This window comes from Sinocyclocheilus grahami, unplaced genomic scaffold, assembly GCF_001515645.1.
Source record: "Sinocyclocheilus grahami isolate Dianchi unplaced genomic scaffold, SAMN03320097.WGS_v1.1 scaffold451.1, whole genome shotgun sequence".
In the NCBI taxonomy this organism is placed as follows: domain Eukaryota; kingdom Metazoa; phylum Chordata; class Actinopteri; order Cypriniformes; family Cyprinidae; genus Sinocyclocheilus; species Sinocyclocheilus grahami.
This window is the reverse complement of record NW_015505630.1, coordinates 635,040-655,127: the sequence shown is the minus strand read 5'-3', so window position 1 is coordinate 655,127 and position 20,088 is coordinate 635,040. Positions and strand designations below refer to the sequence as shown.

At 37.9% G+C, this 20,088-nt stretch overlaps 3 protein-coding genes across 3 annotated transcripts in view; all 3 read left to right on the top strand.

Moving 5' to 3' along the window:
* Positions 1 to 5,227, top strand: part of LOC107552490 (V-type proton ATPase 16 kDa proteolipid subunit-like) — a 12,425-nt gene extending 7,198 nt beyond the window's left edge. The window contains exon 3 of the mRNA XM_016234391.1: positions 4,171 to 5,227. Coding sequence (XP_016089877.1) covers positions 4,171 to 4,378 — 208 coding nt within the window. The 3' untranslated portion in view covers positions 4,379 to 5,227. The remainder of the gene's footprint in view (positions 1 to 4,170) is intronic.
* On the top strand, positions 5,005 to 14,474 carry LOC107552453 (SPRY domain-containing SOCS box protein 3-like). Its single transcript, XM_016234335.1, has 7 exons — positions 5,005 to 5,024; positions 9,286 to 9,295; positions 9,472 to 9,649; positions 9,746 to 9,933; positions 10,387 to 10,489; positions 10,596 to 10,721; positions 12,873 to 14,474. Exons 1-7 carry the CDS (start codon positions 5,005 to 5,007, stop codon positions 13,226 to 13,228), a joined length of 981 nt encoding a protein of 326 aa, XP_016089821.1. The 3' UTR covers positions 13,229 to 14,474.
* LOC107552452 (28S ribosomal protein S34, mitochondrial-like) lies at positions 14,115 to 16,354 on the top strand. The gene is made up of 2 exons (XM_016234334.1): positions 14,115 to 14,166; positions 15,591 to 16,354. The coding sequence occupies exons 1-2, from the start codon at positions 14,115 to 14,117 to the stop codon at positions 15,890 to 15,892; spliced, it is 354 nt and encodes a 117-aa protein (XP_016089820.1). The 3' UTR covers positions 15,893 to 16,354.
* Positions 16,355 to 20,088: the final 3,734 nt, after the last annotated feature.

The window sequence follows — 20,088 nt, the reverse complement described above, 5'->3', positions numbered from 1 at the left end:
AAATGTATTCAGACACCTTCAACATTTCTCACATTATCACAGTTTATTCGCTATAGTTTAGAAAATGGTAATAAAATATGACATGAACTCAGAGTTACTGTGTCAGAACAAATTCATCTTGATAATGTTAGATCATTTTGATAGAAAGGTATGTAATAGAATACAATCAACCAAAATAATTCAGACAGCTGTTAGTATGACAGTATTTACACAACTATGAATACTTAAAAAAAGATGCGCTGTTCAAAACAGTTGCGTTCTATCCTTCGCTGGCTGTGCTGATTTAAATCTAGCGGTTCTTTTGTGTTTGTGTCGCAAGTTCAGTGATGCAGGTAGTGACGATTCTCTCCGGCCAATCCGTGATCAGCAGAGTTTACACGTCACGTTTTGGTAACGGTACAGGGCTATACAGTGCGACATATATGCTACGAAAAAACTGGTCTGTGCGATGAATAAATTTACCACTGTAGCACGCGTGCGATACAGTTTTGCATGTTCATAACACAGCCGCTTAATAGTGTGAAGTTCGTTGTGCTTGTTTGTGTGTGTGAGATTGATTATACTTGGTAGTTAGGGGTGTGCGATATGACGATTTTTGATCGTGGGCGATTAAAGTGTCTCCATGATCTGCTTTTGAAGAAATATAATTGTATCGTGCTACAGCGCACATTCTATCAGCTGCAGTTCTGGCGCCTCTGTCCGTCTCAATATAATGTACAACCCCACATGCATTCACATCAGTGTTAGCTCAGTGGTAGAGTTACTCTCACGGGACACTGCACTTATGCGCAATCACAAAACTACATTATTTCCATCTGCTTTAAAGCAATACCAGTTAAACATTTAATTCACTTGCTGTTCCACAAGCGATTTTTCACACTGAGCCTGTCAAAAAGCACCTGATTACTAGACTAAGTTGTCTTCCGCGTCTGATTGATTTCACGTCTAATACTGTCAAAAACACACAAGGTTTACATATAAACACAGTTGGTTAAGTCTAAAATGAAAGTAAACAGTTGAGAGAGAAACGAGTGCAGCTCTTTAAGGGACAGTAGCTACTAAACATGCTGCTGAATGTCATTAAAGGGATAGTTCACCCAAAAAATTTAATTTCTGTCATTATTTACTCACTCACATTTTGTCCCAAACCTGTATTAATTTATTTCTTGTGCTGAACACAAAAGAAGGTATTTTGAAGAATGTGAGTAATCAAAGAGTAGCTGGTCCACACTGACTTTTACAGTAGGAAAAAATACCATGGAAGTCACTGTAGACCAGCAACTGCTTGGTTACCCACATTCTTCAAAAATAACTTATGTTCAACAGACAAAATAAACTAATTCAGGTTTAAAACAACTTGAGGAAATGATGGTATAAAAATTAAACCCTATGACAGAATTGAAAGACAGATGACAGAATTTTCATTTTTGGTGAACTATTATTTTAATGTTAATAAAACAACAAAACACAGGGGAAAAAATCACTCACTGCTCTTGACTGACATCAGTGCCTACATAAGTGATGAACTCCATTACTTGTGTTTGTTTTCAGACATGATAACAGATGTTTTATACTTGTGCTACAACTTTTTGGCCTGTGCTACAAAACTTTCAACCTTTGTAGCACCAGTGCTATGTGAAAAAAAAGTTAACGTATAGCCCTGCCAAATGAGTGAACATCAAAGATCACGCAACAGAATTGCGCGTGCGCTCTTTCTCTCTCTCTCTCACTACCGTTAAGTAACTTGTGCATTGTTTTACTTACTTGTTTTTGACATAAACGACCGAACTACAAACTTTCCAGTGATGTCTGTGAGAAAGATATATTCACCCGACAAGCTCACGCATCTGCGCCGCCGCCCCCCCCCCCCCATTTTAAATTCTTATTCTTTAATGAAAGGTTATATTTTTGTAACTTTTTAAAAATAAAAGATCAATAGGATTAACAATGCAGATTTATTTTCACAGCCTTTTTTGATCATATTTACCAAGGGTGCCAACAATTCTGACCACAACTGTACATGAAAATGTTTGTAAAATGGCACAGTTTTTAAATATCTGAAAGTACACTCTTGACATCAGTCAGTCAAGCATTATAATATGATAATCAAGTATTATTTAATGATAGAACTTTAGTCATTAGAATTTAAACTTGATAACCATGTATGAATGCATATTAGTCATTTTAACTGAACTGATTGGTGGTGGTGCTTTTTGGTCATTCAGTGTTTCAGATGAACTGAAAAATAGCACAGATCTACGGTGATTGAGAAGTGCAAAACAAATGACAATTCTGAAAACAAAATAACAAATTACAAACGCAAATACAAGTCTATTTGGTATCGGGGCATTTTAACGAGTACGAGTACAGGAGACCAGTATCGGTATCGGTGCATTCCTAATATTATACATGTTTTGTGCATTTAAACTTTATGTAAGTTATTTGTTATTTTATATTAGGCATAGCCTGCCCTATATCATGGTGTATATTTATTTGTTTTGTTAATAAAAGTTCTATGTTTTATATATATACGCTAAAGTGAGTTTGACGTTGTATTTTGTTGTTGCATTCAAGCAATTGACACCTAACTGCCGCTAATTTGAAAGTGAAAGTAAAATGCGCACGGCTTTTAAGCTATTTAAAAGTGAAGGAAAAGCGGGAACACCCCCACGGAGTTGTTGGTGTATTTTTCTGCCGGAGGTCCTGGACATCTTGTTTAGATGCATGGCATCGTGGATTCTATCAAATAGCAACAGATACAATTTTTAACTGACTGTCCATGCTAGAAATCTTATAATGGGCCATGGTTGGATCTTACAACAGGACAATGATCCAAAAACAAACATCAAAATCAAAGCAAAAATGGGTCACTGAGCACAAAACGAATATTCTGCTATGGCCATTCCAGTCCTCTGACCTGAACCCTATAGAAAATGAGTGTGGTGAACTGAAGAGGAGAAGCACCAACATGCAGCTGGAAATCTGAGACAAACCGGAAGAGGTAGGTATAGTTTGAGACAGCGCCATTGGTTTGGGATTACTGACCGCTGATTGGACGAGACATCTGTCAATCAACGTATACAGGAAGAACCAGCCGAAGAACAGCAGAGTCGTGGTAGAAAGTTCGGAGATGGTATTAAATAAAAGTGGCTGTAAATCATCAACGACACGCGCTTATCCATCTGTGCCACTGGAGCTGATGCTTTACAGTCACTTTTAACTAAATGTAAATACACACTCCGTATTTTTTATTCCATAGTAAGGGCAATTCATACAATATATTTAAACTGAGCTACTTTAATACCATCTCCGAACTTTCTACCATGACTCTGCTGTTCTTCGGCTGGTTCTTCCTGTATACGTTGATTGACAGATGTCTCATCCAGTCAGCGGTGAGTAATCCCAAACCAATGGTGCTGTCTCAAACTATACCTACCTCTTCCGGTTTGTCTGATTTGTCGTTGTGTTTTCTGACTTGTTATAATGTTTTCTGAATTGTTGTTTTGTTTTTTAGACTTGCATTTTTAATTTGTTATTTTGTTTTCAGAATTGTGATTTGTTTTGCACTTCTCGGCCACCGTACAGATCGCTTGACGGAGAGAGAAATTCTGAAGCACTCAGTCAGAGTGTTCGGCGAGTGAAAATATATCTGTGCTAAACTTAATACTTAGCCTCCAACTCACACACATTTTATATATAAAAACAATAGAAGTCTGTTATGCACCCATTTAGATAGCTAAGTGTGTGTGTTTACACTTGGTGTAAAGGTTATATAGTTATTTTTTGTTATTAATAGCATTTATATATATTTATTTGTTGTAAGGGAAGAATTCAGATTACAGTCTACATTTTTTTTTATAACAATTTGTAACTATTTTTGTTCATTAAAAAGATATACATATACAACTTTATATGAGAATATATAGACTCTGTTAATGTATCTGTACATAGAGGTGTAACGGTATTGTTCTTTTTGTAAATTATTGTTGTTATTAATGTTATTTTATGTAATTATTGTGTTTATATTTTATTAGATAGTAATGAGAAAACCCCAATTTCTGTCTACGTTATATTGTCTTCATAATGTAAAAAATGTTGTTCCAAAAAAACAAACAAACATAAATTTCAAATTTTTTTTCAATTTCAATTTCTGTTTATCTCTCTCTTTAGGAGTTTCTTGCACCTTGGTGCCGGGCTGAGCGTCGGTCTGAGTGGTCTCGCAGCTGGCTTCGCCATTGGTATCGTGGGTGATGCAGGAGTGAGAGGCACAGCCCAGCAGCCTCGCCTGTTCGTGGGGATGATCCTTATCCTCATTTTCGCTGAGGTTCTGGGGCTCTACGGGCTAATTGTCGCTCTTATCCTGTCCACCAAGGGTTAATCACTCTTATCATCTCTTACACATGAACAACCATCAAACACACACACAAACATCCTCGAAATGATACACATTGAGTAACTTCACCACCCCAAACAATGAGAGAGGAATTTTTGCGTGCATGCATGTATCGTGAGTGTGCTGTTTGCAGGTGAATGTGTGATTGAACTTCCTCTCTGTGTATAGTAGCCTGATGTGCGTTCCCCCTGTAAATGCGCTGTGTAGCTATTGCTCTCGTCCTGTGTGTGTGTTTAAATGGATGCCCTCTTTCTCCTATGCTACACTTGTCATTCTTCTTTGTCAATTTTATTCTCATTTGAAGAACAAATCAACCATCGTTTGGTTTTCTTACTTTTGGGACCATTCAAATTGAAACTGATGTTGAGGGCCTAAATGTAAAAAAGATGGATTATTACTATTTTTTTCTGTTTTTGCTGATTATTTATGAAGATTGAGATGTTCATTAAACAGTTAAATGGATCAAAGTCTTTATTAAAAATTATGATTATGTAAGTACATTACATGAGCGTGTGTGTATCAGAAATTTATACATGTATATCTGTATAGGTAGGTGAATTGCACTGTGGGAAATTTGTGGAGTTTCTTTGGGTATGTAATCATTGATTACCATGGAGACCGTTGTCTTAAGGTATTGATGTGCAAGTTTACTAAGTGTGTGTGAAACGAATCGATGCACATGTGTGTCTGTGAGCGAGTCTGTGTTTTAACTCATAACGTGACATTCTTCAGACGTGTAACGTTTTACCTGTAGTTGATACTGTTTCTGGTTCCATTCATGGGTGAACACCAGTGCAGCTTGTCCAGTTTCCGAATAAAACTTCCTCACCCTAATTTCAGTTTCCTTTTTATTCAAACACACACGTGATGTGATGATGGAAACATATTTTCCAACACATTTAATAATCATGAGAGTCGAATAGACGGAGGGACATGAGGGGTTAATTCACAGGTTGCCATCTGGTTGTCTGAATCACTGCATTGCAGCCTCAACCAAACTTCATCACGGATCCACAGGAGCAAAGGGGGCGCTATAGAGCTGCACTGCTTCATTTTCCAGACCTCTTACCGCACATCATCGCCAGAAGCCGTGTAACTGTCCCATCTCTACAATAAAAAGCGACAGTACTAGTTATATTACACATCAGCAATAGGGAAAGACAAATACATACATTACAGTGTCGTACTAACATCTTTAGGTATACGAGACTCCAACGATCGCAGTGGTATCCCTGAAAGACAGGTAAGTTTGCTTGTGCTTATCCTAGTCAATGCAGCAGGCAGGATGTACGTTAGCTCATGCTAAGTTCGCGATCCTCCGTTTGCGCCAAGATCATGTACGTTATATATGTTGAAGCCTGTCTTAAAATTATTATTATACGGGCTGGGATACTATTGAAATCCAAATAGTATTCGGTAGTATTAGCATGATTGCAGGCGATCTGATCTCCTATAAGCGAATAAGCCTTCGTTTCTACAGATTTGCAAGGTACCTCGCTCTCGCTGACCAATTTCTGCGAGGCCTAGCAAAGAAAATGTTATGTTATTTTCCGGAATGAAATGACTGAATGCATATGTCACTGGCAATTAAACTGAGCATGTTGCCAGCTAGTGTTTACATCTCGCGCGAGAAATACTGCAGTGGAAGCTTAACGTTATCTTCACGAGCGCACCTCACGCGCAACGGGATTACAATAAAACGCGCATAAAATAATCCGTTTGTCATTTTATAAATGATTTGAAGCTTTAATGGGGAACACATGTGGTAGGGACACAAAAAGTGTATGGCTTCTGACAAACTAATATTTTGGTACTTTTTATATAACAGTTTTCGGTCGTGTAACGTTAGTATGAACGGACATCTGCATATGATCATAACTCCACGCAGCTCCCGCACTAATCTATACTGGTGGTATTACAGTACCACGAGAGCTAAAGAGAGCAGACTGCTCCGTGTGCTTTCGAATCGCTCTCACGGATGTCAAACAGATCGATCTGCGCCGCGCCTCTAGTCGAACACCCCAGCTAGTGTTGCAGGCTTATTGGCTCTCTGACACTGATGAGATTAACCCCTTAGATATCGAAATTTGGTACCGAACGACAAGACGTTTTTCGATACTCGATGGTATCGAGGCAATTCGGTCGGTGCCTAAAAAGTATCGAACTCGATACCCAGCCCTAGTTACATTATTATATTGCTACAAACGTAACACAAATGTAAGAACAAAATGTATGCAACTTAAACTGAATATGGAGGAGTCATAAAATAAGCAGGTTAAACTCACAGCTCATGCGGTATTTACTGGATGCGAATGGAGACGTCAATCATCAGCTGCGCACGCTTTGCGTGAATCCCGCCGCAACCATCCTTTGCCAAATGATAAGCACACTACTATATCGCGATTTTATTTTCTGTTCGATTAGTGTTCATTACAAAACTGTGGGGGGACAGATTATATTATGACCGTTCATCATTGTAAAATAGACATTTGATCTAGAGTACAATAAAGAAGAAAAAAAAATAATCAGTTTTTAAAAAAAGTATATTATTCACCTCCTGTATGTGCGTTAGGTCTTTGACGTAAACCGCATTTTAATCTTTGTTTTGCGTAAATTACAGTTAATTCACATGAAATATCCACTCCTGTACATCATTTGCAATAGCATCAGACGATCTCTTGTCGGTGGAAAGACTGTAAAGCCGCGCAATGCGTGATATCACAACAGATGGCGGTAATAAACAAATTTAATTTGTGATCTAGTGAGAAGAAGACGCTGGCTCGTGACTCGTCAAAATGCAAAACGGAATGTAGCGTTTGGTCACGCTACACCGCTACTTGCTGGAAAAATTAGTTCGCTTGTCAGCAAACTCACCAGACCTGAATTGTATTGTCAAGAGGAAAATGAGAAACAAGAGACCAAAAAATGCAGATGAGCTGAAGGCCCCTGTCAAAGAAACCTGGGCTTCCATACCACCTCAGCAGTGCCACAAACTGATCACCTCCATGCCACGCCGAATTGAGGCAGTAATTAAAGCAAAAGGAGCCCCTACCAAGTATTGAGTACATGTACAGTAAATGAACATACTTTCCAGAAGGCCAATAATTCACTAAAAAAAATTTTTTTATTGGTCTTATGAAGTATTCTAATTTGTAGATAGTGAATTGGTGGGTTTTTGTTAAATGTGAGCCAAAATCATCACAATTAAAAGAACCAAAGATTTAAACTACTTCAGTCTGTGTGCTTTCAATTTATTTAATATTTATTTAATACACGAGTTTCACAATTTAAGTTGAATTACTGAAATAAATGAACTTTTCCACGACATTCTAATTTATTGAGATGCACCTGTATTTGTTTAGAACTGCTTTGGACTGTTTTCTCTTGTAAATGGTACTTGATCTGTGCATATTTCTTTACTGATTCAGATAAGATGACTTTTTCACTGGAGAAAGCAGTATTATGGACAGAGTACTCATATTTAAAAATGTTTTAATGATGGATTTGTTTCTTATAAACATGCAGCTTTTCACTTCACAAGACATTAATTGATGGACTGGAGTCGTGTGAATTATTGTGATGTTTTTATCAGCTGTTTGGTCTCTCATTCTGACAGCACCCATTCATTCCAGAGGATTCAAGTGATGTAATGCTAAATTTCTCCAAATCTGTTCTGATAAATAAACTAGGGATGCACCGATACCACTTTTTCCAGTACTCGCCCGATACCGATACTTTTATTTTTGGTACTTACTTTTGGTACTTTGATACCGAGTACCGATACCGATATTTTTATTGCATTTGTAAATTTTTTAAATATGCAAACCTCAACTTCAGTTTTTTTCCCAGACTCGGTATGAATAATTTTTGGACCTAAATTTGTATCAGTTTTACTGGTAGTCCACTGTATGAATATTTTTTGGGTATGATTTGTCACAGTTTACTTTATTTTGCTAGTAAAAAAAATATTAAAAATCCTATCTGGTCTCTGAATAATGTTTGGTTTCACTGTATATCCTTCTGTTATTTTCACACTCAATTATGCCCATTAAAATGTATTTTACAATTTTTTGTTACTTTCACTGTATATTTTTTTGCTCTGTGGTACATCATCTTTAATTTAATAGCATTAGAGTTGCTCCATTGCAGCGGCTTAGTACTGTAATCACGCGCTTTGCTGTAACAATGCAGGGAACCACTCATTATACATCTCCTAACTGATATTTTCAGAAATAGAAGTCGTGTTTTTTCATCTGAAACGTGCTGCGGTTTATATTCCAAAGCCACTCATATAATGCAGAAACACTCAAGCAAGCAAAACATGCGCAACGCGTGCACGTATTTGTACTGGTGCAGAATGAGAGGACAGTAGTACAGCCTAGCGCATTTCACACAGGCTGCTAGATTCACTTTCGCCAGAAAGTCGTGTATGCCTAAGGTTGAAAATAAATGATGCATTGTTTTACTTACTTGTTTTTGACATATCCGACCGAACTACAAACTTTCCATTGATGTCTGTGAGAAAGATATATTCACTCGACAAGCTCGCGCATCTGCGCCGCCGCCGTGCGCTCAATCCACTCAGCGTGCTTTGTTGATCAGCTCGCGCACATCAGCTATACAGGCGTTAATACTGAATGTTTAACGTTATATTCATTGCATACATATACTTCGTAGTAGACATCCTTAAATCCTTTCTGCTGTTCTGTTGTCAGTGTTTCTTTGTTTGAATATGGCACTTATCACATGCTGTGTGGTATCAGCGTTTGGTATTGGGGCATTTTAACGAGTACGAGTACAGGAGACCAGTATCGGGCCCGATACTGATATCAGTATCGGTATCGGTGCATCCCTAAAATAAACAAATTCATCTACATCTTGGATGGCCTGAGGGTGATTAAGGTCTCTGTAGATTTTCACTTTTAGACAAACTATTCCTTTAATTTTTAGTGTGACAAGGCCTTTTGTCTGAAGTGTTGAACATCATAAGAGTCGTTTCAGTTCAAAAAAGCATAAATGACAGACAAAAAAAGACTGAAACTATGTCAGATGTGAATTTGCACGCATGTGTCTTGCAGTACAGTGACTCTGATTCTGAAGCCGAGTATCCAGCCATTGTTCCGGCAGTTCCAAGTGCAGTGCCTGTAACCGGAGAGTCATACTGCAGCTGTGATTCACAGATGGAGCTCAGCTGTAACCCACGGCTCCGGGGTTACACACACTTGCGAGACTGCCACTGTGGAGAGGATGACCAAGGTGGTGCCACATGCAACATTAAAACATTTGTTTTACCTTGATCATGCTTATTGTGACTAAACTTATTCTCTTATTGGCTGTTTACTTGTTTGTCAGATTTTGACTGGGTGTGGGATGAGGGCAGTCGGTCGTCTGCAACGCTGCTGAGCTGTGAGAACAGGAAAGTGAGCTTCCACTCGGAGTATAGCTGTGGAACGGCAGCCATTCGCGGCTCCAAAAAACTCTCAGAGGGACAACACTTCTGGGAGATTAAAATGACTTCCCCTGTCTACGGCACAGACATGGTGAGGAACAAAAGTGCAAATGAGTTTCTGTATGCATGTTTTATGTGGTAGTGATATTCAGGATGTTTTTGTGAACGGGGCAGTCTGCTTATTTTTGGACATTTTATCTGAAAAGGGCTGATGTTAAATTCTTAGTAGCAAAAATTTAGTAGCATAGCTGATTCAGCAGACTGAAGCATAACTGTCAGCATACAGCTAGTAAGGATGAAACTTGCTGAATCAGTTGAGTTTTCCAAGATGTGAGCCACATTGCAATGAGTAGTTTTGCATACTTCTTGAAAATGTACACAGCAGTTCAAAAGTAGCACTGAACTGATAATCAACTGATAATGACAAGAAATGTTTCCTGAGCAGCAAAGCAGCATATTAGAATGATTTCTGAAGGATCATGTGACACTGAAGACTGTGGGCTCGTTAACTTTACGGTTGAGTTCTCTGTGTGTGTTTATGTAGATGGTTGGTATTGGCACATCAGATATGAATCTGGACAAATATAGACACACATTCTGCAGCCTGCTGGGTAAAGATGAAGACAGCTGGGGTTTATCATATACAGGTAAAACGAGTACGGTGCGCAATGTTCACAAACACCTATACTTTACATGAAAGCATGGTGCATAAGGACTCTTTTGAAATATAATGTATGCTTGTGTTTTTCTCAGGTCTGTTACATCATAACGGTGATAAAGTGAGCTTTTCGTCACGTTTTGGACAGGGTTCCATTATTGGTGTTCACTTGGACACTTGGCATGGCACCCTCACCTTTTACAAAAACCGCAAGTGCATCGGTAAGATGACAAACTCCTTTCATCTTATCTGTCTTGTTTTTTAAACATAATACACATTTTTAAGAGTCAGTTTTTCTCTAGGAAGTGAACGATAACATATGGACATTACATTCTTCTAAAAGGAATGTTTTTAAGAAATCTGTCAACGGAAAAATGTCAAAGCTGTTTTTAGTAACTAGACAAACAAGTTTTTAACATTACAGTTTAGTTATTAACAGTAAGGAACAGTATTATTGTTGTTGTTATTATTTCTTATTATTGAACAGTTATGTTTGTGTGTGTGTATTTTAATTATTGTTAGAATTAGAATTAGTATATTTAAGATAGTTACATTCATTAAACAGGATCTATGTTCCTGTCTAGCTACGTTTGCTATGTATTACTTCTTTAAAGGCAGGGTAGGTGATTTGGTTAAAAAAAAAAAAAATGTTTATGCTGGTTGTCTCTTCACATCCTGATAGCAATCACTAAGTAAAGTGGTCTAAATGTATTTATATGTACAGTGGGTACGGAAAGTATTCAGACCCCCTTAAATTTTTCACTCTTTGTTATATTGCAGCCATTTGCTAAAATCATTTAAGTTAATAATACTGAGCAAAGGGTCTGAATACTTAGGACCATGTGATATTTCAGTTTTTCTTTTTTAATAAATCTGCAAAAATGTCAACAATTCTGTGTTTTTCTGTCAATATGGGGTGCTGTGTGTACATTAATGAGGAAAAAAAAATTAACTTAAATGATTTTAGCAAATGGCTGCAATATAACAAAGAGTGAAAAATTTAAGGGGGTCTGAATACTTTCCGTACCCACTGTATGTATATCATCTGTGGAAGGCGTAGGACCATAAAATGTTTGTCCAATCAAATTCTTTGGTCTGAAGATTACGGTAGGCTGTCCTGCCTGCCTGTCAATGTATGTATTTGCATACCTCCGTGCACCTTGTTCATGCAGACATGATACGTCATCAGCACGTTTCATTACTCTAATGCAGACTGAGCGAGAATGGGAGGTGTTATTATTGTAATATTATGCGTTTTTTACTGTAATGCTTTCTCACCGGTAATCTGACAGCTTTGTATTCAACACTGTATTCAACCAACGCCGTCTCTCATCGTTTCGCTGGTTAGCCTCTGATCTGTCTGTGCGCATTCATGTGTTTTGTAGGATACGTTTGCTATGTATTACTTCTTTAAAGGCAGGGTAGGTGATTTGGTTAAAAAAAAAAAAATGTTTATGCTGGTTGTCTCTTCACATCCTGATAGCAATCACTAAGTAAAGTGGTCTAAATGTATTTATATGTACAGTATGTATATCATCTGTGGAAGGCGTAGGACCATAAAATGTTTGTCCAATCAAATTCTTTGGTCTGAAGATTACGGTAGGCTGTCCTGCCTGCCTGTCAATGTATGTATTTGCATACCTCCGTGCACCTTGTTCATGCAGACATGATACGTCATCAGCACGTTTCATTACTCTAATGCAGACTGAGCGAGAATGGGAGGTGTTATTATTGTAATATTATGCGTTTTTTACTGTAATGCTTTCTCACCGGTAATCTGACAGCTTTGTATTCAACACTGTATTCAACCAACGCCGTCTCTCATCGTTTCGCTGGTTAGCCTCTGATCTGTCTGTGCGCATTCATGTGTTTTGTAGGAGGCTTTGCAGAGTGATTATGCAGGGAAGGTGGGATCTTGCTTTCAAAGCTAGCTTGCTATTGCTAGCCTTTCTCGAAATCGCCTACTCTACCTTTAAATTCACAGTAACACTTTTGTAATTCACATCAACAAATTTCCATTTTTGTTAAAAAAATTTTTTTTAAATAAATTTCCAGTTATCCTTGGAGAACAAAACCAATGTCTTGGTAATGTCTGTAACCACTGTCTTCATAAATGCATGTAATAAGTTTATAGTTACTTCACCTACTGTTTTTATTAGAATATTTGTCAGATACCTTGTTCAGGGGTTGTGGTTTGCGTTCATATATCCATAAGAAAAATGTGCTGTCCGTGTCTGGCGAACATGATTATACAAGGCTATAACTAGTTCAAACGACCCACCAACTAGTCTTAAATAATCACAGAGCTGTCTGTGGAGCAGTGTAAAACACTAATTTGATAACATTTAACCCATATGTTGTGTGCATGGCAGGTGTAGCAGCTACAGAGATGAAGAATAAGCATGTTTTTCCAATGGCGTGTTCCACCGCAGCCAAAAGCAGCATGAAGGTGATTCGCTCGGTCTCTGCTCCCACCTCTCTACAGTACCTGTGTTGCTCACGACTCCGCAAGCTGCTCCCGTCTGGAGTCGATGCCCTCCGAGTCCTGCCCCTGCCACCCGGCCTCAGACACCTTCTTCACTCTGAACTGGGATGGGTGCTAAGCCTGGATCATACGCACACGCACTCAAACACTCACACCCCGCCAGGACCCTCCTCGGGCAGTGACTCTGAGGGCTGCTCCTCAGACCCGGAGGCCTGCCAGCGGAAACGTTGCCGCTGGACCTGAGGCTGCGAGTGCATGTCCATTATGCATCATTATGCACACATCAGAAAATGTCTCCGCAAATAAAAAAAAAAGAACCAACATATATAAACACTGGACGTGTGCTGTCAATCACAACGGTGGATAACAGGGCTGGCTGTAACTTCAAGGTCAGTCAAGCCTGTTTTACTAGTTGCATCAATGGTAAATATTCATCTTTCAAGGCTCTAAAGGTAGTTTGCTCCATCAGGTGACATTTGAATATATATTGCAGTATTCAGTCATAGTCAGTTTTTATTATGTTGTGAACTCCATGGAATGAAGACCATCAGCTCTTCAGAAAAAAACAAGATGTGAACCTCATGAACCTATTCTGATGTGGGAAACAATAACATGCCGCCATCTGAAATGCAGGCAAACACTTCACAAAAAACCCCACACAAACGATACACAACACTTTGAGTGAACTGTACATTTCTCCATTACTGCAGTGACTTGGGGGCAGAAAAAGTTACCCGATCTCCTCTGAAGTAATGCATATTCATGTCTTTCTCCATTACAGGCCAGTCAAACATCTCAGCACTTCAGGGTGTCAAGGTCTGTTCCCTCTTGATGTTTGAACAATCATTGTATGTTTTTACTCTCTTCTTATATTGTCAAACAGCTTGGACTAACCAATAGACAGTAAGTAACTACAGTGGCGTCATGATGAATGTCTGCATAAATGTCTTATAAATACCTTTATGTTGAAATGGTGAGGAAAATGCCTGTGTATTTTGAATTTTTTTGGCTCTAGGGATTACTTTGGGCCCTAGTTCTTACTCAAAGTGTGTTTATGTGTGTCTGAACAGTATTTCCATAGAAATTCTGTTTCCCTGGAAATACCTTGATGCAGTTATCGAACTGACTGATGCAAACTGAAGTGGAGGTTGATTCAGTTTTCAATCTGTGCAACATCAGAGGTTCATATTGAATTCATATGGGGTTTATATTGCAGATTTTGTAATTCATTGTTTAAAAAAAAGCAAATCATGTTTTTGTTATGCATAAAGCACTTTTTGCGTTTATTGTATGTATGTATGTAGAAATATATACAGGTCCCTATACTGTGTTCTAAGCGTATTGTGTCATAAGCGCTCTCTCTTTCTCTCATTCACTCTCTGTCTTCTCTCTTCCTTCTCTTGCTTCTACACCATACATTAAGCATGGCCTTTTATATAAGTCAAGAAAAAAATAAGGAAAATTATATATGCATTAAAAAAGGGGCTGAATATGTTTTTGTTTGTTTGTTCTTTTTGAGATCTTAATAAAGGTTTCCAAAAATCAATCATATAGTTGCTCTTATTACACAAAATTAAAACTACACTTTCCATCATATTACATCTTTTGGATAATGAATTTCTAATTAATTTTATTGACAAAATATTGCGTAAAGGAGTTACTGCAGTGAAGATTATTTATGTAGGTCTGACTAACAAATAAGAAAGTTTGTAGCTGGACAGTTTTATGATCAAGTGGAAGACATCTATTCTTTCAAAACAATGTTATTAATGATATGTAATATAATATGAGGTTGAATGCTCGCTCTAAGAGTGGGGGTTCAATCTTCAACTGGCTGGCAGGAGCTGCCACTGACAGGTCATGTGACCTGCCAGTGGCTGGGGGGCGCTGGCACTCTCTATATTTATGATAAGTCACTTTAACAGTATAACAGTACTTGCTTAATGAATAAATGTAAGACTAATGACTAGACTGACTTTTTATACTGGCCTCTAGTGGCAAAATTGTGACAGTGCTATTTTCAATATTTTATGTATGGGAAATTTAGCTCAACAATTACATAGATTTATAATCTATTATAAATTTAGCTAAAAAAATTACGTTATTTGGACAGATAATATTTGAGCACATTAGGTGTCAGTTCTGTTATTTGCAGTCATGTATTACTGTTGAAAAGATTAGGGTCTGCAAGATTTTTTTGGGGAACTTAAGCGAGAATGCACTAAATTGCTAAGTGATAAAGACATTTATAATGTTCCAAAGAGTTCGATTTCAAAAAAATGCTATTCTTTTGAACTTTTTATTAATTAAAGAATCATGAAAAACATTATCACGGATACTACAAAAATATTACGTTTCACAACTGTTTTTAACAATAATAATAAAAGTTTCTTGAGCACCTAATAGCAGCATATTAAGAATAATTTCTGAAGGATCATGTGACACTGAAGACTGGAGTAATGATGCTGAAAATTCAGCTTTGCCATCACAGGAATACATTACAGTAAACTGTCATTTTAAATTGTACTGATATTTTACAATAAACAAATGTAGCAAATAAATACAGCAACCTCACTGTGACACATTGTTTGGATGTGTGTTTCAGGTAAAGAGGAACCCGAAGAGCGTGAGGTGGATAAGGTGATGTACCATTACTGGCGACTGGTGCCCAAACATGAAGAAGAGGTCTTCAAATGCTGTGAACCTGTCCCTGAGCCTTCTGTGCCTTATGTGAGATACCCGCCTCTCCTGCGTGCGATGATCCTGGCCCAGCAAGCCAAGCAGCTGGGTCTAGATACCAGCACTATCCCAGAACCCACTCTTCCATTGAAACTGGATGTCCTGCTCAATCATGTGTACTTCAGGAGTCAGGATGAGAAGAAGATACAGGAGGGTACACCTGTCTGATGCTGAGGTCCACTTCAGAGGGGTCGAGGTCATGGTGAAGAAATCTGAGTTGCAGTGGTCTTGATGAACAGTTGAAAACATGCTTCTTTTGTTCCTAATTTGATAGGCACTGCTTGATGGTCAAAGACTAGTTTGTGTTTTAATGTTTTGGTAAGACAAAATATAGCCTTAAGTATTCATCTGTCTTGCTGGGATCATGTGGCTAATGACGGCATGGAGAAAAAAAAGAGGTATCTTTGGACATGTGACCAATCCCAAATGGACAATCCTCTGGAAAGACTGTTTTTATTTTTGTCGTCAAGTTAATATCTGTGTGATATTCTATATCACATATAGATTTACATTATGTGAGCTAAATATGAAGTTGTATGCATTATTTGCAGATATAGATTAAAAATGGGTCAACTGAATTTGGTCTAAATTTGAAAATGAATTGTCCCACAATTATGCGTAATGTCAATGTCAAATTTTATTTCTAAAAATAATTTCAGTCATGAAAATTAAATGAAAATCACAATTGAGAAAACCTGTTTTGTTTGTTGTTTTTAATCTTTACCATGCATACTTGCTAACACACTTTACAATATAGTTTCGTACACACACGCTTAGCGACACTCATCAGCGCGCGCACGCACGCGTCTCCTCCCGCTCACGACTCACTGCTAAGATGATCATACTTTGCCTAACGATATTTGCGAACATTTTCAAGACTGGTAAGTAGTGCCAATTAGGTGAATTTTAGCCGTTTATCTGCTGAATGCAGTTTCAAGTGATGGAACGACTCAAGCAGTCCTCATGTCTGAGTCTCATTGTGCTTCATCTCGTGAGTTATTGTTTGCTAGCCTGACTATCCAGATGTAAGTTACAAGTTACAGCGCTGCGTATGTACGCCCGAACCGCAACGTTTTAGGCGAGACTACTATTGCTACGTCTCAATGTGCTTACTTATACTACGCCCTTAAAGTATGTACTCTTTTGGTGAAGAAAAAGTACACACTTTTGAGTGTGTAGTAGAAGAGTAGGCAAGCTTTGGGACATACTACCAGGTCACACAACTGCGTCTTTAACGGACGCTCTGTCGCATAGATACATGCACACTGTCACTGTAAACTGGCCTGTCAATCATCTTGTCTCAGTCTTTCATGCCGAGAACTCTGCTCATATTTTCTGCATAATGATGCATTTAAAAGTTAACGACCAAACGGATGTTTATAAAAGTTTACATTGCTGTTGAAGATGAAATAAAACTCAGATAACATTAAATAATTTTTTTACAAGGTTAAATGTTGAATATTAGTAACTCAAACCCCTTTTTCTAAGCCTCCCTACCTAACCGTCGGTCACACACATCCGCCATGTTTGTAGTTTTTAACGCGTTTTATTCGTGTTTGTAGTTCGGGACAGAATTCTTCACCAGTTCGCAATGTATTGTGGGCAATATTAGCCATTAGAGTGTGCACGGATCCACACTTCAAAAATCGACCTGAAATAGTAGACCATCCGGGGACTTTTGGCATACTCTTTTCACCATATTATGCTTTGGGCCACACTTATTCTAACCTCACATACTATTTAGGATGGAAAATATGAACATTGAGACGCAGGGTATGTTTCAGAGTTAAAACATACGAAGTTACAGCAGCATGCATTACAATGCAAGCATTTCGCTTTAACATATGCGGCCCATTCTCTTCATTTATCTACCTGAATGTATCTACCATTTAAGAAGAACTGACGCACTCAGAACGCATGTTCATTTCCCAAATCAAATGCATTATTTTTATTTACATACTGATAAATATAATTACCATTTTATGAAACCCATGTAGAAGTAGTCAATATAATACTAGCGCGATCTCGTTCTGTTTGTGGTCCCTGCAATATAGCGCACATTGAAATGTCTTGAGGTGCCTTTGTAATAGCAGGTGCTCTTCTGCATACCTGATTCAGTAATCCTGGAGGGTTTTGCCGCCAAATCCGCGAGCACTTCTGTGTCAGACCTTTTAGAACCCATTATTCGCGCAGCAGTCTCGCGGGTTCAGCACACCGACTGACCAATCACGGGCGAGCACTGCCCAGGCACATACTCCAGAACCAATCACGGGCGAGCACTGCCCAGGCACATACTCCAGAACCAATCACGGGCGAGCACTGCCCAGGCACATACTCCAGAACCAATCACGGGCGAGCACTGCCCAGGCACATACTCCAGAACCAATCACGGGCGAGCACTGCCCAGGCACATACTCCAGAACCAATCACAGCAACGCAAACTGCACTATTAATAGGATCAGGCTGAGAACATACAGAGAATGCGTTTTATTACACTTTTTACTTCTTACAGGTTATGAATGTTCAACTTTGGGAACAATCACAAATATTATTCGTTAGCAGAGCAGACTGGGACCCAAGACACAGGTGGCAACCTATACAGACCTATACAGACAGGTGGCGAGCACTAGTAAGAGGTTTATTGCTTGGTATTAATAGGGTATATGCTGCTTTCAAAATGGGTTGTTGTTTTCGAATGAGTGGATTTATTTGTACTTTTTTTGTGTAAATGTTAAGCTTTTATATACCATATTATAATATATCTGTAAGATAATAAAAAAATGTCTTTGAAAAGCAAGACAAAACAGTAAAAAGCACATTTTGGCTTTTTAATTTATGCAATGGTGAAAAAAAATTAAACCGTGTTCGGTATTCGGCCTTCGGCCTAGTGTTTAATTTTGTTCGGTTTCGGCCAAGAATTTTCTTTTCGGTGCATCTCTATTAATCATGCCTCAAAAGGAAAGCAATACTGAATGACAAAGGTTCTGAAAAACTGACTTGAATATCCCAATAATACTTTGTCTTACTCTAGTGCTTGGAACTCAGTTGACCAAAGGGTACCTTACTTTACAAATATTATTCCTTTGTTCATTATTTTGTGTAGACTATTATAAAAATGTGGGTTTGCTAAGTTTTTTTAATTTTTTGCAAAAAGTATGTCTTATGCTTATTAAGGCTGATTTTATTTGATCAAATATACAGTAAAAATAGTAACATTGTGAAATATTACAATTTAAAGTTTTTTTTATTTTAATATTATATAAAAAGGTATTCCTTTGTTATTGTTTAGAATTATTTACAATTGATTTTCTGCTCAAGAAACATTTCTTATGTTGAAAACTGTTTTTGCGGTTTAATGTTTTGTGTGAAAACCAAGATTTTTTTCAGGATTCTTTGATAAATATAAAGTTCAAAAGAACAGCGTTTATTTGAAATAGAAATCTTTTGTAACAAATGTCTTTCACTTTAGCTCAATATTGATCAATGCGTCCTTGAATAAAGGTATTATTTTCCTTCAAGAAAAAAAAAATTTTGGTAGTGTATTTTCCATTAAATATTTAGTGTATAAAGTTTTTGCTCTTTTTGCTACTGTTGAGAGACTGACAAACCCCCCAAGTCAGATTGCCAGTGAAATGCTCTCCGACGGTAAATGCAATGAGTTTGCTTCCTCCTTTTTGGAGAAGATCAATAATATCAGGAAGGCGATTAGCACATCCCCAAATTATGCAGAGGTCAGACAGATTCGACCACAATACCAAAAAAAAGATACTATGTCTGCTTTTGAAGAAATTGATAGCAAAATTTTGGAAGAAATAGTACAGCACCTTAAATCGTCAACCTGCTGTCTTGACACACTTCCCACATATTTTTTCAAAAGGGCGCTTAACTGTTTGGAAGCAGATCTCTTAGAAGTGGTGAACGCCTCACTCTTGTTTGTAGGTGACCAAATACTTATTTTACCGAGGAATTTACCAATTAATTCTTTAAAAATCCTACAATGTGATTTTCTGGATTTTTTTTTCTCATTTTGTCTCTCATAGTTGAGGTATACCTATGATGAAAATTACAGGCCTCTCTCATCTTTTTAAGTGGGAGAACTTGACTGACTAAATACTTTTTTGCCCCACTGTAAGTCTAAGTGGACGTCCATGACATGCAGAGTCCCACAAGGCTCAATTCTTACACCGCTCTTGTTTAGCCTGTATATGCTCCCACTAAGTCAAATAATGAGAAAGAACCAAATTGCCTATCACAGCTATGCTGATGATACCCACATTTACCTAGCCTTATCGCCAAATGACTACAGCCCCACTGACTCCCTCTGCCAAGGCATTGATGAAATTAACAGTTGGATGTGCCAGAAC

Excerpts from the sequence above, each read along its gene's own strand:
- LOC107552452 (XM_016234334.1), top strand. The coding sequence starts at position 14,115 with ATGCAAACTGAAGTGGAGGTTGATTCAGTTTTCAATCTGTGCAACATC. Across the intron at positions 14,167-15,590 it reads CAATCTGTGCAACATCAGAG|GTAAAGAGGAACCCGAAGAG; the intron begins GTTCATATTGAA and ends TGTGTGTTTCAG.
- LOC107552453 (XM_016234335.1), top strand. The coding sequence starts at position 5,005 with ATGGAGACCGTTGTCTTAAG. Across the intron at positions 9,650-9,745 it reads CTGTGGAGAGGATGACCAAG|ATTTTGACTGGGTGTGGGAT; the intron begins GTGGTGCCACAT and ends CTTGTTTGTCAG. Across the intron at positions 10,722-12,872 it reads CAAAAACCGCAAGTGCATCG|GTGTAGCAGCTACAGAGATG; the intron begins GTAAGATGACAA and ends TGTGCATGGCAG.